General features: G+C 34.1%; 1 protein-coding gene across 1 annotated transcript; it reads right to left on the bottom strand.

Annotated features, from left to right (window-relative positions):
* Positions 1 to 539: 539 nt before the first annotated feature.
* Positions 540 to 4,054, bottom strand: LOC132293806 (lysine histidine transporter-like 8). Its single transcript, XM_059791433.1, has 5 exons — positions 3,625 to 4,054; positions 3,204 to 3,337; positions 1,683 to 2,122; positions 1,259 to 1,390; positions 540 to 1,128 (listed from the first exon to the last, which is right to left on the bottom strand). Exons 1-5 carry the CDS (start codon positions 3,882 to 3,884, stop codon positions 613 to 615), a joined length of 1,482 nt encoding a protein of 493 aa, XP_059647416.1. The 5' UTR covers positions 3,885 to 4,054; the 3' UTR covers positions 540 to 612.
* Positions 4,055 to 12,899: the final 8,845 nt, after the last annotated feature.

The raw sequence follows: 12,899 nt of genomic DNA, 5'->3' as shown, positions 1-12,899 counted from the left end.
ATATAATTTTCATACATTACTTTCAAAATCCAATTATTTTAGTTCTTATATTAGTCAAATATTTATAGTTTTTTTGTGAAGAAGAAGGAAAGAAGCAGTGAAGAAAAAGTGAGATCTTTCATCATCCAACTTTGGAAGATTGCTGCAATTTAAGTCATCCACTTGCAGGAGACAAGCTCATGCTACCACATCCAATTTAAAGATCATGTGTAGCACTGAGTTAGTGCATTGTTGACAAATGATCTACTTAAAACCAGATTTCCACACAACTTTCGATCTTTGTCTTAGCTTTTAAAATAAAATATAAAATCACTTCACCTATAATCACAAACACATGCCTCGACTGTTCTTCGCAGTACCAAATTGTAGTTCTTCAAACTCAGAAAAAGCTAATCTTTGATTATTATTATTATTTTTTTTGGTAGGTATTAACTTCTCTGGTTAGTTATATGTCTTTTGATTAATACAAAGTGATATAAATGCATAAATTCAGCAGATTCGTTAGTACTATTCAACAACTTTCATAGTAACCTCAAATATGATAATGGGGAAAAATGAGTTAGTACTATTCAACAACTTTCATACATTGTTCTCTATGATATATGCCCTTACTTAGTAAGGGTTGAAGAAATTGGCATCTAAACCTCTGCTCACCACATTCCACACACCTCCAGCAACTATCAAGAAGCTTAACGTCACGCCTAAACAGCCAAGCCCTAAGTTAAGGCACCACATTGCACCATGTGGACGGGGTTTGTTGATCGCCATCCACATGAAACATGGGTAAACAAAGGTTAAAGGCAGTGCGATCCCTCCAATGATAGGTGCCAGGCTTGACAAGAATGGGAAAGTCACGGAGATGAAGAATGTCACTCCCCCAAAGAAGACTTTGAACCCTGAGCGGAGCCATTTTGGACACGGCTTGTTTTTCTTGGTGACGTATATGCGCTGCAAGTTGTCTAACACTGGCATTGCATAGATTTGGTATAGACTTGCACAATTAATGAATACTATTACATGTATTAAGCCCATCACAAACTTTGAGGTGTTGTGTTTATGGAATTTCAAGAACGCGCTCAACATCCCTGCAGTCGCAGCTTTCTGGCCCAACTTCCCTCCATTTGCTATCTGGCATTATTAGTTCAAGCCACATCGTTAATTGCTTGAGATCATTTTGCAGTTGCTTTACACATATGGAAGTATATGAGAGAAATCTTTGAAGCTAAAGGAAAATCAAATCAAAGCAAATGTTGCTTACCGCGTTACCATAAGCCCAATATCCACCTATTGCAAGGGGAAACATACACAATGAAATCAGCAGATACGACATTTTCACTCCTCTCCACATTGGTTTAACTGATGAATGTTTTGGACTTGAAGGCATTGTCCCCTGCATCAATATAAGAAACAACACTATAATTTGCTGCAGTTTTACAATAATTAGTAGCAATTAGAGGTAACCCATGTCGGGACACCTAAGGTTAGACCAGGGCAGTGGTCTGAACAACAGGCCGGATCAACAGCACTGTGCTGTACAGTAGTGGACGGCCACCAACACTCACATGTATGGCACGATCAATTGCAGTATAGCACGTGTGCTATACGCCAGAGGATCTGGACTCCTAAACAACTTCAAAATAACCAAAATTTGGACTCAAATGACTCACGATTGAATGATTTACCTGTATTTCAAGCACAAGATTGTGACCTCTGAAAGAAAGAGCAATGAGCCCGATGGCATTCAGTACACCTCGAATCCTATCCATGTCAGTTGAGGCTGTCTTAGATGGATCATAAGTTATGCCATCAGGCCTACCCTTTGCAATTGGCATAACCCACAACAGTGTGCAATATACAATAGCTGTTATTGCACCAATCACTGAAATCCCAGCTAGCGAATTCAAGTTGGGAAAGAACAGAGCCACAGCAATGGCCAAGCATACAAAAACCAGGAACCACTCTGCTCCGCTCAATGTCTCGGAATTGCACGTGCGCCCATCCCCACACACCATTTGATAGAAACTCTCCATGGTCCCTCCCCCGATGATAATCAGGATGACACATGTACCTCCTGATAGATACATGACTGGAAATATAGCAAGAAACTTGCCCAATTTTAAACCTGAAATCATCCACACATCATCATACATCTTCTTTAGCTCCTCTTGTACATACGCCCATATATACATATATAAAGTGCTACTCCCCTCGTGACATTGGAAAGTCAAATGTACACATGATCGGCTTCAAGGGAACAACTTTACACATTAATATATATATATTAATAAAGGTATATAAATTAGGACTTTACTAATTACAGTCACCTTTCGTTGTTGTGACTTCACAATCATTTGTTCTATCAGTATAGGAATCAGATCCCATTAAATGCATTAAATACTTAAGTTTCTATTTTAGTGGAACTCTACAAATATTACTTTTTTAGACAGATATACCCTTTTAAATTATCTAACATTTCTTCTTTCCCCTTTTAATCTATCCATATGAAAATGTGTTTGCGCGTGCGTGCGTATGTATATATATATATGTATATATATATATATATATGAAAATGTGTGCGTGTGTGTGTGTATATATATATAAAATAACTATTGCTATGTGAATAAATTCTGAAAAAGAAAAAAAACTATAGTTAGGATAATCCATTCTCAAGAGATGAATTCTGAAAAAAAAAAAAAAAAAAGAGCTAGAACAAAATCCAAAAAAAAAAAAAATAATAATAAATAAAAGAGAACGAGAAAAGAATCTATATACAAGATAGATTCTGAGATTTTTAAAAAATACAAAATTAGTTATATATATACACACACACGTGTATATTTCTTTTTACAACTATCTTGGTGAATGAATTATTTGTTTTTTTTAAAAAAAAATCCATTTAAAGAAGGATAGTTGTAAAAAAAAAAACAAATAATTCATTATACATGTGTGTGTGTATACAACACGCACACCTCTTCATATGGATAAATTAAAAGGAGAGAGAAGAAGAAAGGTTAGATAATTTAAAAGAATATATTTGTTTAAAAAAGTAATGTTTGTAGAGTTTTACTAAAATAAAAATTTAAGTAATTAATGCATTCAGTGGAATTTGATTCCTAGGACAAACGAAAGTAAAGTCGTGATCAGCAAAGCCCTATAAATTATACACATATCAGCAAAGCCCTATAAATTATACACATACTTACCAAAGGCTGTTATTGATAGGTGGAGGAATCTGCTGTAACGAATTCCAGTATCTGATTCATGAAGATTTACAAGAAGCCAAGTGGTATAAAGCTGCCATAGAAATGCCAGAGACAATAGTAGAATACCCCAAAACCTGACACCATATAGAAGTTGACCCAACGAGTCAATAAACATGTGAAGTCGGCTTTATTAAATCCAATTTAATCAGTTCAAGTCCAAAAGGGCTACCAAATAATACTTTGTTTTTATGTTAGCAACATAATTTTATCAATTGTTCTGTTTTCCTCTGTTTGATCCATCCCTTCAATCAGTAACCAAACCATGGTTTAATTCATACTCATATGTGTGTATGTGAGTGTGCGCTAAGTTATAATTTAATTCAATATCATATAAAAAGGGTATAGAAATTAGGTGATTTACCATCCAAGGGCAGTGAATGCAATTGGAAGTGCAAGAGCTTGGATTCCAATCCCTGAAGAGAGAAGATGGAATGCGGAGTTACAGGTGTTGCCTTTTCGGGACGATGTGATGGGAAGCCAAGCGTCCTGTGCGATGGGCTGTGTCTGTGTGTGGTGATGGTGTGAGCCTTCAGCCTCACCTTTAGGGCTTGCTATGTCCACAGTAATGACTTGCAGTTGTACGCCTTCGACGGAGGTTTGGTGGTGAATTTTTGGTTCCATGGCTAGCCGCTTTGAGACCACCTTCTTCTACCTCCTACTTCACCTACTAGTAGTATATATTACTATTAATTCTATATATCTATATATATATATATAATTTGTATATAGAGGTAGAGACGTATACTGGTATGTAAGCAATGTGCTGGATGAATGAACGTAATTGTTGCCTATAAAAGAGCATTTGTTTATGGGCATACATGTCACACATACACTTATTATATAGGTCATAGTATCCTAGTTGATCATTGTTTGAGGTGTAATCAGTGACGTAAGTACGATGACGTCATATATATATATATATGAAGTGATCGTCAATTAAAGCCAACCATAGACTTTGATTCTGAAATCCTTGAGAATGGAGAATGTGAAAACGTAAATATATATATATATATATATATATATATATATATATATATGAAGTGATCGTCAATTAATGCCAACAATTGACTTTGATTCTGAAATCCTTGAAAATGGAGAATGTCCAAACGTAATATCAGTGCATCCTTGACTTTTTTGTACTCTTTCACAACCGGATCTAGAAAATTATTTGAGGCAATAATAATTTTTTTTTAATAATTTCAGTAGAACAGTAGTAATATTTTAGACATATATAACTGAAAAATAACAAATTAAAAAGATATATTAGAACCCTGAATTCCGTGCCTAAACTTTTATTATAATATCACCTCACCGCTCTTTCTTTACCTCACAAATTATGTGGGGCATTTTTATCACACAAATTAATTAACACTCAGTTTTATAATTTTATTTCAGTTAAAAAATTATAATTTAAATGATACAGGCAAAATGTTTGAGTTATCTTGATCTACAAGTCCGAATAGTAAGGAAGCTTGATAACAACAAAGGAATTACAAATTTAAATATTAGATGTGTCTCGTATTGAATTTGGATTGAAAATTAATGAATATAAATAAATGAACACCATCTAACAGTTTAAAATTTTAAATTAAGAGTAAGCCACCTTATACTAAACTACTTTAAAGTGTGTATAATGTATATTACCATCTATATGGAGCATATATATATATGAACAGGTGAAGACAAATGATAAAAAAATTGGGAAGAATCTTTTCAGTCTATGAGAAGGGAGGGAAGGAAAAGCAATAAAGAGATAAAAGATACTCCAATTATTAGGGAGGCATTGGCAATATTTCCATACCAATTTTAGCCACAGTCCTTACCTTCTTTTTTTTTTTTTTAAAAAGAAAATGACTAGAAAGACATGAGCTCATTAATACTTCACCCATTATTTTATAGGACAATACTTGCTTATTTATTTGTGGATAGTCCAATTATAAATGTACACCATGTCTGTAATTACAAAATTAAAATAATAAATAAGGAAAACACATAGAGTGATTGAATTTATTCCAAAAAAAATTATTTTTCTTATTTATTAATTTCCTAATTTTGAAATAATAGACAATATGTACATTTATGATTGGAACACATCAATGGTCAGTAGAGATCAGACAAGTATCGTCTTATTTTATAATACTTTAACTATTATTTTTTATTTAAACTTTAACTTTTTTACCTTCTTACTTCTTCTATTATAATTTTTTATTTATAAAAGATATCATTTATTAAGCATAAAAAATAAAATAATTTATGACAAATTATATAGGACTTTTATCATCAACTAGGTGAAATTCAATATTCAAAGACATCCCAATTTAATTCTTAAAAATCATAGAAGAAAAAAAAAAAAAATCTTACAACATGAAAAAAAAAAACCATGATACCCCAGTCATTTGAACCCTTGAATATGATGGGGCCCACTATCACATTCATGATTCAAAGGCTACTATTGCCCTGGGGTACCATACCTTCGGGGTATTTAATACTTTTTCTCAAGCCGAAGGTTAAAAATTGCGAGAGACCAAAAAAAATAAGTATTGGAGAGGGAATGGCAGTTGTGGTATTTAAGAAGAATAATAATTTAATTATAAAGTTATGGTTAAAAGTATCATTTCCTTTTAAGATTAGAGTGTAAATATTGCCTCCCTAATTATTTTATGTCTTATTTATTACCATTATTATTTTATTTTAATTCTATATTGATAGTACCTATTTATTGAAATTTGAAAGGTGTAATTCTAGAAAAGTTGAGTTATAAAATTATTGTCTTATTTATATGTTGTGTTTGTAGAATTTATTACACCAATCAATAAGATTTGATGTATTATGTCGTCGGTGTCTTACAATTTGTGTTCAACTTCCCTACCTCCTTAGACCTACTATAATTTAAGATGCAAGCACCATTTAGTTAATGTTGGCAACTGCAAAATGGAGGATTAATTGACTGAGAACCCAAACTTGCCTTCACAGGTAAGAAAAAGTGAGAAATGTGTCAAATTATAAGAGAATAGTAATAAAATAAAATAAATAAATAACAAGGAATATCTCAGGCATTGTTTGCTGCATTTTTATATTAAATTATATATATAAAAAAAAAATCAGAGGGTAAGTTGGTATCTAATAATTAAATTACTAAATAAATAAAAGCTCATAAAGAATATATTAAAAAAAATAAGGTGATTTTTTAATTTTTTCCCCCTTTTTTCACGTGTAGCAGTACTTGAAAGTTGAAACACTTAATTTAGGATGCGTTTAGTAACATTTTCGTTTTCTGTTTTTGCAGTCGCAAAGAAATAGAAACATAATTTTGTTTTTCAAAGTAAAAACAGAAAACAGTGTTTAGTACAACATTTGTTACAAAAATATATTTTTTTGTTTAGTAAAACATTTGTAACAAAAATATTTATTTTTTTGAAAATTTTTTTAATTTATTTTTTCATTCATCTATCAAAATCTAACTTTTAATCATAATAAAAGATATAATCTAAAAGAGAAGAACCAATACAGGTGAAGATAAAAAAGGAAAAAAAAAATTACAGGGCAAGATAAGCGGACAGTTGTATAATGTATATATATAGAATATAAAATTAGATTTTATATATACATATATATTAACAAAAAAATTTGAAAACAAACCACAACTCATACATGTATAACAATCAGAAAAAGGAAAAAAAAAAAAAAAAATACAGGGCAAGAAACTAGCAAGACTGATTCTTCTCCTAATCCAAAACAAAAAACTACTAAATCCAAAACCCACACGTGTACAACAATCAAAAAAAGGAAGAAAAAAAAAATACGGGAGAGAATGAGATACGAGTACGTACCTTTCTGAGAAGAGAGAAAGAGAGACGTGAGCCCTGTGATGAAGAGAGAATAATGAAAAAGTACTAATGGAAGAGTAAAGTAATTAATGGAAGATTAAAGAGAAGAAGAAAGTACTATTGAGTAATGTCAGTGGTTGTGTATTAATGGAAGAGTAATGTCAGTTGTTGATTAAAAAACAAGGGAAACAAAAAAACATTATTTTGATGTTTTCTCTTTCTTTTACAAAAATGAGAAATGTTTAAGAGGAAATAAAAACAAATTACTAAACATGATTTTTGTGTTTGCTTCTCCTTTTTAAGGATTGACAACGGAAAACAAGAAAACACACCCTTGGTCTAAGGCCATTCGTAGCGGGCTCTTGATAGCCCATTTTAGGCGAGCCAAAGCACTAAAGGCCCTGCAGCGGCCTAGCTATACTTGATGGGCCCATTAGCGATCGCGGGCCGGCTCGTGGTATTCGTCGGCTTGCGGAATACTGCCAGCCGGCCTGCGATTGTTGGATTTTTTTTTTTGTTTTTTCCTAATGCAATAATTTTAAGAGAATAATCAGAGATAAAATGAGAAATTATAGACTGGGTTCGATATTTTGCACTCCTATTCAAATACCATCATTTTGAAATACCATAATTTTTGGTTGAGACTCTGGAGAGTAATGTAGCACTGACACCTACCTTGATAGATATGATTTTGAAGGCTGCAAAGACTGCAGTACACATTCATGTCTTGGTCTGAGTGAATTACAGGCTGTGCCCTGCATGTTGCCAATATTTGAAGGTGTCATCCTTGAATTCATGGAACATATAATTTCACATGGGACTCATCTAATTTATCAAGTATTGTTAAATTTGCTTATGGTAATGCAATGATACCCAAGTCCGTTTTTTGGTGGCTCTAATCATTAATTAGTGCCCCAACAAGAACTCTCACACGATAATCAATAAGATAGAAACTCTTGGTTTTAATAACTGGTTCGACGCTTTTATCATTTTTCATTTGTTTATTGTGGCACAAAATTTAGGATATTTTTCTAAATTTTCACCCCTAAAACATGGTAGAATCCTCTAATAGGGAGGACAATTAAAGTTTGAAACTAGCTACTCTTCATGATATTGCAAGTGATATGGGAGGTTCTGATTTTAAGTTCCTTATAATCCATTTCAGTGAGAACTGTATGACCTCTAAAGACAAAGTCATGCCCTATGGGAGGGATCAATTTATGCGTGTGACATAAGGACTTCCCTATTATTAATTTTATATCTAACTTTTAACAGCTAGTTAGCTATTTAATTCTTTATTTTATTTAGGGTAAAGTACAAAGACATCCCTTGAAGTTTGGGGTAAGGACATACAGATGAAAGTTTATCTATTTTTGGACAACGACACCCCCTTGTAAAATTTATCATCCAAATAGAACCTTAAGTCAAATGAAAAGTCCACTTTACCCTTTACTATTTTATGAATTTTAATTATAAAATATCAAAAACTTAAATGGCCAAATTACCCTTTTCATCTCTCTTTATATATAGATATATATAACACATACACACAAACAACCAGTGACCACCACCCCCAACCGAAGACGCCGAAGAAGAGCTCTGCCACCGCTACCTCCTCGACCTCGCTGGAGCTCGGCCTTTAACCCCACTTAGGCTATTCCTGGACTCCATCATTCAGGTTTAGGCCTCTGCTTTGGAGCACTTTGGGACCTCAATTTGTCCTTGAATGATTGTGTACTCGCCATGTAATTTGGATAATTTGTGTACTGCTGGAAATAAGTATCAACACAGACGCTTTTTGCCGGCGTCACCGGGCATTAAACCCGCCAGAATTTACAAACCAAGGGGTGCTTTGGGTCGTGGAGAACCGGTATTCGTCGCCGGTTAGTCCCTAATTGATGTCTTGGAAGTTCCGGTGATCGGGGATTGATAAACGGGTCGAAATTCGACATGGGAAGGGTAAGGAAAGTGTTTGGCCAAATGGGTCGTCGCCGGAATCTGACACCCAGGTTTTGGTTCTCCGGGATCTTGATTTGGGCTTGCTAGTGTCCACTTCCACAATCTTTGGACTGCCCTCAGCGGTGTTTATGTCCAAAGATGCTGAAAGCCTTTTGCTATGTATTGATGCAGTGTGTTCACTTCGTGTATCATTAAATTTCTCCTACAAAATCAACAAAAACAAAGTAAGAAATTGTAATTAGTCCCAAAAAAAAAAAAAAAAAAAATGTTGTGAATTAAAAGGCTTGAATTTTTTTCAATTTTAAGACACCAATTCGTACTCTGAAACATAACCTAAACTTTGAAATTTGTTTGATTTTGACATTTGGGCTTACAATAGATTTTCGGGCTCTGAATTGTGTATGAACCCTTTCATCATTGTTGGTGAACCCTCTGTTTCTTTGGGCTCGAACTGTGGTATGTGCTCTTATTAAAGCTTCCATGCAATCGACGGCAATCACGACGCCACCCCACTGTCGTAGCCATCACCACAATTTCTCTCCTACCTTCTTCCTCTCTCTCCTCTTCACCTCATCTCTTCAACTATGGCTGCCCCCCCTCTCTACACCCATCATCGCAGCCACAACCACCATCCATCTCATCTCCCTTCTTCCTCTCTCCTCCGGTGAACTGTATAATATACACACAGGCTGGTTCGGGTTCGGGTTTGAGATGGGTTTGGATTTAATCCAAGGGTATTTAAGTCAATTAAAATGCTAATTTTATTTCAAAGGATAATAAGGTCAATTCACCATCTTCAGGGTCTCTTTGTCCATTTTTCAAACTTGAAGGGGTGTCATTGTCCAAAAATAGACAAACTTTTCTCTGAGTGTCCTTACCCCAAACCTCAGGGATGTCTCTGTACTTTACCCTTTTATTTATTATTGTTCTTCTCTCTCAAAGGCTAAAGATTACCTTCCTCTCAAAGTACCATAAACACTAGCCATGTCTACACCATGACATTCCTTGAAAAAAATTCTGCACTCCTTGGATGTTTTCATGATTGAAAATGAACTATAAGTTTGGACACTTGGCCAATCACAAACATCAAGAACAGTTTTCCATTAGTTGAGCATGAATTGGGACTTTTTAAAATAGGAAAATGATGTCTTATTTTATTTTATTTTATTTTTTTTAATATATGTTTGGAGATTCGTAATTATAGGATGTACAATATCATTATTAAGTATATTACTTACCTAAAAAAGTATTATTAAGTATTGATACTTGTCACTTTATCTTCCACATTCTGCAAGTTTAAGTTTTTATATATATAAATATATATTCCCCTATATGCATATATGTACTATGTACACACACACATATATTATGTTAGTGTCTTGTTGCATCCTAATTTCTTCTAGGAGTTCTGTATTCATTTTTTTCCCCCTTGCATGTATGCGCACGCGCACATATAAATGTTGGGCTTGCATCCATTTCCATAACTGTTCATGTATTGCTGCGTCCGAATTTTGTCACAGGAGTTGCGTATTCATCTTTTTTTCCCTATATGGTGTACGCATACATATAGTTGTTGGACTAGGATCTATTTCCATAAACGTTAGTACTGCAGTGTCCAAATCTTGTCACAGGAGGCCATTCTTGCTGTGTTCATGTGCTATTTTTTTTTTGTTAGGATCTTATTTGTTTTGTCAGAATACGATACCCTCTCATTGTCCCATGTTTGAAATCTATGTTACTTGTGCTCCTCCGAAGTGATAAGCCCACCTGTGATTATTTATGTGAAAGTATTTTGTTCTTACACAGGATCATTCTTGAACTTTTCTTCTTTCCATATAGTGCTTATTTCTTTATTTCATTGATGAACAAATTAAATAGGTGAAAAAGTTTCATCAGTCAAGGAAGAGTCAGCGGATGGTAGTAGCAGTGGTTCTAGGGAATCAAGTCCCACTGTATGGTGGTGTTCCATTCCTTTATTGTGCAAAAGACCACCTTGGGAGTATATCGGTGCCATTGAATCTGACGTTTGTGATGAGATCAAGGGCCTATGTCTTGGGTAGACTTGTAAAGCCAAATTTCTACAGGAGAATCCGCGGTGGATTTTCTTTTAAAATCAACCGATTAGGCAAGCCTCTCAATTTGACGAAGTCTTGTATCAATGAGTGAGGTTCTACCTCTTTCTGGATACATCTCTAACGAATGTTTAGCTGTTAACTATACTGCTTTATTCTTTAGTTGCAATTACCTCTTAAACGTTTTACACTTCATTTTTGATGCTTTTGATAGCATGGTATATATATTATAATTCATCTTAGATTTTTAGTTTTCATATATGCAATTGTTGTACTTTGTTCTTTTTTTGTTCCTTTTAAAACAAGGAAATAAGTATGTGTTGCACTTCGGTTACATCTGTTGGGGTGCTTTTGTTTATAGTAATGCTTTGACAATGTAATGGATATGAACCTTACCATCCAGTTTTGATCACAGAACTTACTGTCCCATTCTAGATTGCTAAATTTGGATTTTGAGACTTTTCTGTGCCATGTCTCTCCAACGAAAATTGTGAGAATGCTTAGACAATGTGACGGATATGGACCTTCCCATCCAGTTTTGATCACAGAACTTAGCATCTGTTCTAGATGCTAAAATTGGGGTTTGAGACTGTTCTGTGCCATGTCTTGTGATACCCCATCCGAGACACGGTTTGATCAGGCCAAGCTCAAACCCGAAGAAATATCAAACAATTAATATTTAAAACGAACACAAATTACAAAATGATTTAAGAAATAAATAAAAGCTGAATGAATTCTAAAATAAAATCCTTTCAAATTAAATGTTTAGAAAAATCAATAGTCCAAAACCTCCAATAGTTTAAACAACTCGGGAATTCATCTATAGTGGACCCCTAATCAAAATCCAAACTGAAATGAAACTACTAAAAGAACATCCAAAGTAAACCATGGAGAGAAGTCCTACGTCATCGGAAGAGTGAGTGATAGTCTCTACTCAGCACGATCAGGTCTAATAAGTCTAGAATTGGCGAACACCTGAAAAAATAGAAGTGGGTCAGGCCCAAGAACAAGTTCTATCCTACTACAATCCAAGCAAAGACTCGATACGCATATACATTCTAACCAACTCAATAATAGCTATATAATCCGTATATATTTATATATCCACGCTACACGACTGTCACTGGACTATGCAAAGGTCTCAGCCTGAATAGAAGGCAACATGCAAAGCGTACCTGAGTGGGCATGAGTACCTAAGCCTAACAGGGTATACCTCAACCTAGCATATTCAGTTACGCATCCTACTGCATATACGCTCTCTAACCGACAACTCTGAGACTCAAGCTCAAATCGCGGTACTATAGAAATATATTTAAAGTCCAATCATATCCATCCATAAGAAATCCAGTTAGTCGTTCAGCCTATTTAGCCACCCAGACTTACATATGAGTAGGATTTTATTTTTATAATCCATTCCCTTATTCCGATATAGGTAGGACTTAGCGTTTCGAGCTAATCCAAACCTAGTATGTCACCGTCCCATATCGGTGCATACAATTCAAACATCCAGCAGTTGATACAACAAATAATCAATGCACATCTCAACTGATCCATAATAAGCATAAATAGACATTTATAAATATAAGCATAAATAGACATTTATAAATTTACATGCTTACGCCAGTAATTGACAAATCTAAGTAATGAGATACATCAATTAATTCCATGACAACCATAATATAATTAAATAAACTATCATACTCATCCTAAATCACAGATACAGAATTATCCAATACCTGAGAATGCAGACAATCCATCTCCTCATCCATTATTCCATG

The sequence above is a fragment of the Cornus florida genome, unplaced genomic scaffold (assembly GCF_030987335.1).
Source record: "Cornus florida cultivar Cherokee Brave unplaced genomic scaffold, ASM3098733v1 CherokeeBrave_3.0.0_Hap2_Chr02, whole genome shotgun sequence".
In the NCBI taxonomy this organism is placed as follows: domain Eukaryota; kingdom Viridiplantae; phylum Streptophyta; class Magnoliopsida; order Cornales; family Cornaceae; genus Cornus; species Cornus florida.
The sequence above is the reverse complement of the archived record's forward strand: the minus strand, read 5'-3'. Positions and strand labels throughout refer to the sequence as shown.